At 36.4% G+C, this 4,146-nt stretch overlaps 1 protein-coding gene across 1 annotated transcript in view; it reads right to left on the bottom strand.

Moving 5' to 3' along the window:
* Window positions 1-4,146, bottom strand: part of LOC107717973 (semaphorin-4E-like) — a 14,393-nt gene that overhangs the window by 7,008 nt on the left and 3,239 nt on the right. Inside the window, exons 2-6 of the mRNA XM_016524886.1 lie at window positions 2,940-3,262; window positions 1,189-1,334; window positions 1,011-1,073; window positions 800-898; window positions 435-534 (exon numbers count right to left, since the gene is read on the bottom strand). Of these exons, the coding sequence (XP_016380372.1) occupies window positions 435-534; window positions 800-898; window positions 1,011-1,073; window positions 1,189-1,334; window positions 2,940-3,051 (520 nt within the window). The 5' untranslated portion in view covers window positions 3,052-3,262. The remainder of the gene's footprint in view (window positions 1-434; window positions 535-799; window positions 899-1,010; window positions 1,074-1,188; window positions 1,335-2,939; window positions 3,263-4,146) is intronic.

Here is a 4,146-nt window from a genome sequence, read left to right as displayed (position 1 = left end):
TGTATTTCCTCAGCGACCAGCACGGATCTGCTCTAGGCATGAGGAAGCGGATATCGTCCTCTTTTGGAAGGCCAAACAAAGTAATTTTGCTTTCGCAACGAAACACAGCGTCTTCACAACATGGCGGTGGCGGCAACAGCGAGAATAAAGTTACGCCTTCTTTCTTTGCGTAAATATTTGGGCGGTGTTATGCAAATCTTCCCACACAGTGACGTAGACATGTGGGGGTGTGTTAGAACGAGCCGTTTTAGGTAGGCGTGGCTGACTCTTAACTTTTATAAAGAATATCTCTTTGGGTTTGAGACTTTAGTCTTTGCAACTTTAGGGATCTTATCTATTCACGAACAGCTTGTAACACTCCAAAGAGAAAGGAAAACTTGAAATTGCATCATATGACCCCTTTAAACTATCTGAAAAAAGAAAGACATACATACCAACCATGACGGAAGAGGATCTCTGGAATGGATCGAAAGGACATTTCCCCCTCCCGTCTTCCTGCTTTCCCTCTAGTTTCAGCTGCCCGTCACCATACGTCTGTTCAAACACAATGAAAACAAGGTGTTTTTTAATATTGTTTCTTAACTGCATGACACTAGCACCTGATGGATCACATGAATCCTAATCTCACACAAACCAGGAAGAAAGTGATAGATTAAGAGATGCAAACAGTGAGTGCAATGACAATGTAAAAGCCATGTTTTTAAATTTTGGAAAAAGTTATTTAATTTTGTTGTCTTTATAATTTAATATTCTTTTATGATACAAATATTATTTCTTATTATGTGGTCATGTCACTTACTATGTAATCGCAGGTGGGGCTAAAAGCATTTGTCCCACACATGTACATCACGCTGTCGTTCATTTGATGCAGCATCCGCACATAGTTTCGACAGTCGATCTGAAAAGATAATCAATCAGATGCATAATTTTTTTTTCTCCATTTTTCAGAGTATTTGCATGTGTTTATGTGTCAGTGAGCATGTGTGGCAGTTACAGAGATATTTACTCACGTCAGGATGTTTTCCTTTAGAGGTGCATTCCTTTTGTTTCTCCTCTGTTACTTTCCAAAGCACCTGATGGGTGGAGAAAAATCAATACAGACTATACAGACATGCCGTTTTGAAACAGGGTCAAAGAACTGTGTTATATTGTTGGCAAGAGATAAAGGAAAGGAAACCAAACCGGCACCTTAGACTTGGCAATGCTGATATCATTTATGTCAAGGGCGTAGATGGCTTCTCTCGCCCCCAACACCAGCAAACCAAGATCCTCCCTAATCAGCATTGTGGAGTAATTCCAAACACCTTCCTCTTTAAATGTGATCACATTGTTATCTAAGGACAAAAACATACATGCGCGTTGAACAACAATGCCTTATCTATTTGTCATTGAAGTATCATAACCAAGAATTACATTGAAATTGAACAATTGAAATTGTTCATTTGCTCTCAGGGTGGAGATGTTCCACAATCAGGGTTCAAATAGAGTTAAACTAAAAAAAAGGCAATGAAAAAAGAGGTGCTTATCATCGGAAGCTGTTTGATCATCAACTTCAGGAGGTCAATGTAAATATTAAATATATTTGTAAACAATATGCGAGTAATTTTATTTCCATTAATTTTCTATAAGGATCGGAATTTTTCAACCCTGTTACCAACATTTGGGAATTCAAAAATCAAAACACTAAAATATTTGTGATTTTTTTTCAATTTTCTAGCAACAAACATGTATATAAAAAACAAGTTTATACAATCGATCAATCAATCAATCAATAATCTAGAATGCGTTGCAAGTAACAGGGTTGCAGTTAAGTAGTTTAGTACCAAATATTCTTGATAAACTAGCAGTTACATGAAAACTAAATATTTTTCATAAAGCAAAATATTTGTTTGATCATATATTCTTACATAAACTGGATGAATGCACTCAACACTACAATTTGTGTAAAAATGTAAGAAAACTGAATTAAATTTTTTAAGTGTCTACCTATTATGGTGTAGAAAGTGACCAAAAGATGTTATTTCCTGGGTGTGAAAATGATAGGACGTTTATATTTTTGGTAAAAGAGGAAAATCATTTAGTAACAGGGTTGCAAATTGCACACAATATATCAGACATGTTTAAATATTGTTAGTAGGTTTTTGGCCATTAAGTTTATACAACAATGAATTTAATATAATTTTGATAGTTTATGCCAAAATTGTGATTTACATTATCATATTATTATTATTTTAACTGTTAGAAACAGTCCAAAAGTTCAAGACCTCAGAGGGTTCATGTCAAAGTCACCCTAATAAGAGGATGTACAGACATCTTGTGTTAAAAAGTAGCTATTTTCATGTTAAGCAACTTTAGATAATAGTTTATAACATAACAAATGGAAAAATATACGATTTGTGTAATATATTGCAACATATGCTAATGCTAACACTTAGCTCATAGTTGTACATAGTTATATCTCGCCTAAGATGAATCTGACCTTCATATTAAAAGTTGCAAGTAACAGGGTTGCAAATTAAGCTAATACAGTACTAGTTTGGTACCATATTTTCTTAGTAAACAAGCAGTTATATAAAAACTACATATTTTCAATAAAGCAAAATATTTGTTTGATCATACCTTCTTACAAGAACGTAGGTAACAGGGTTGAAGACTGAACTAGATGCTAATATTTAGCTCACAGTTATACAGTTATAATCTCAACGAACATTAATCTTACCTTCATTTTGAAAGTTGCAGGTAACGTGAAAATTAAACTAATACTTAGAAGTTACTAGTTTTATTACAAAATATTCTTGATAAACTAGCAGTTTTATACATATTTCCCATACAGCTAAGTATTTGCTTGACCATAACGTAGGTAACAGGGTTGAAGACTTGATGCTAATAATTAGCTCACAGTTATACACCTTTATAAACTCAATGAAAATTAACCTTACCCTCATACTGAATGGTTTTTCGTGGGATACTTTTCAGACTGCTCCATCCATTGTAGGCACACACCAGGAAGATGCCATGCAGGACGATGAAGAACAACAGAGGAGAATACATGGCTAAAAAAAAACTATAAAATTGATACTTCAGGGGGAAAAAAAACAAATCAGCTTTTAAATCATGTTTTCCATAGCCGACTGCATTATGTAGGCGTCCGTATCCAACATATACGTTTATCGCGTGAGTTTTTTCGTGGCTGGAGGTGGTAGACCATGATGCAGGATGCTGAAGTGCTGAAAATGAAACTCGTCCGCCGTCCTGTCTACATCTGTAGAACAAAAACAGCATTAAACTAAGATCTATTTCAAAAGACACACATTAATTTGATCCTACTTCCCAAACATGAAGATTCACCTAAAGGCCTGTTCCTGCATGAACTGCACTGAACTGTAAACTCTGAATGGAGCGTAACAATAGAAAACTAAACCCCCCACTTAAACTCATCCCTCAGTAAACACCTCGACTCAAAGCTGCTTTACCTAAACAGTCTTCGCAATACTGTATTTAACATCGGGAATTCAACGGTGACTCATTGTTGTTGCACCAAAGCAGCACGCTGACAGATCACAGCAATTTGTGCTCTCCCAGCGTTGAAAACAAGAAACACGGGTCGTGTTCGCACTCAGTTTGGGCTGGATGTGTGCAAGGACTTAAACAAGGAGGCAGGCTGAGACATGTGCGGATTGGGGTACGAGGATACCTGAAATTGTTGATGCCTGAGGGAGAAAACGAGCAGCTTAAACACTGCTGCGTGTTCGCGTGAGGCCGTGTGCGATCATTCCTAAGCGTTTGACATGTTTGAGATGTTTACATTGACTGCACGGCTGAGCAACATCCAAAAGTTCAAGATCAAGACATAATGACCTAAAACTGTGAAATAGAAGAAAATAGCATGTAAAATAGAAGTCTGGCATGATTTTCTGAGGAAAATGTGAGTGCAGCCAAATAAGTGAGCATGGTTTTATTCTACTTTGCCTAATCAAAACAGTTATACTGGTTAGTCAAGTACAGGCCTACAGGATGAATCAAATGAATCATTCATTTCACTGCAGACAGGTTTGCTGTTACTCATGCCTTTAAAGAGTGTGTTCATCAATCGAATCATTGCGGAGTAAGGACTTAATGGACGAGCCTCTCCCACATGTTCACATT

Source organism: Sinocyclocheilus rhinocerous, unplaced genomic scaffold (assembly GCF_001515625.1).
Source record: "Sinocyclocheilus rhinocerous isolate Xijiao unplaced genomic scaffold, SAMN03320098_v1.1 scaffold2468, whole genome shotgun sequence".
Taxonomy (NCBI): Eukaryota; Metazoa; Chordata; class Actinopteri; order Cypriniformes; family Cyprinidae; genus Sinocyclocheilus; species Sinocyclocheilus rhinocerous.
Note: the sequence above shows the minus strand (reverse complement) of the source record. Positions and strands in the feature narration are given on the sequence as shown.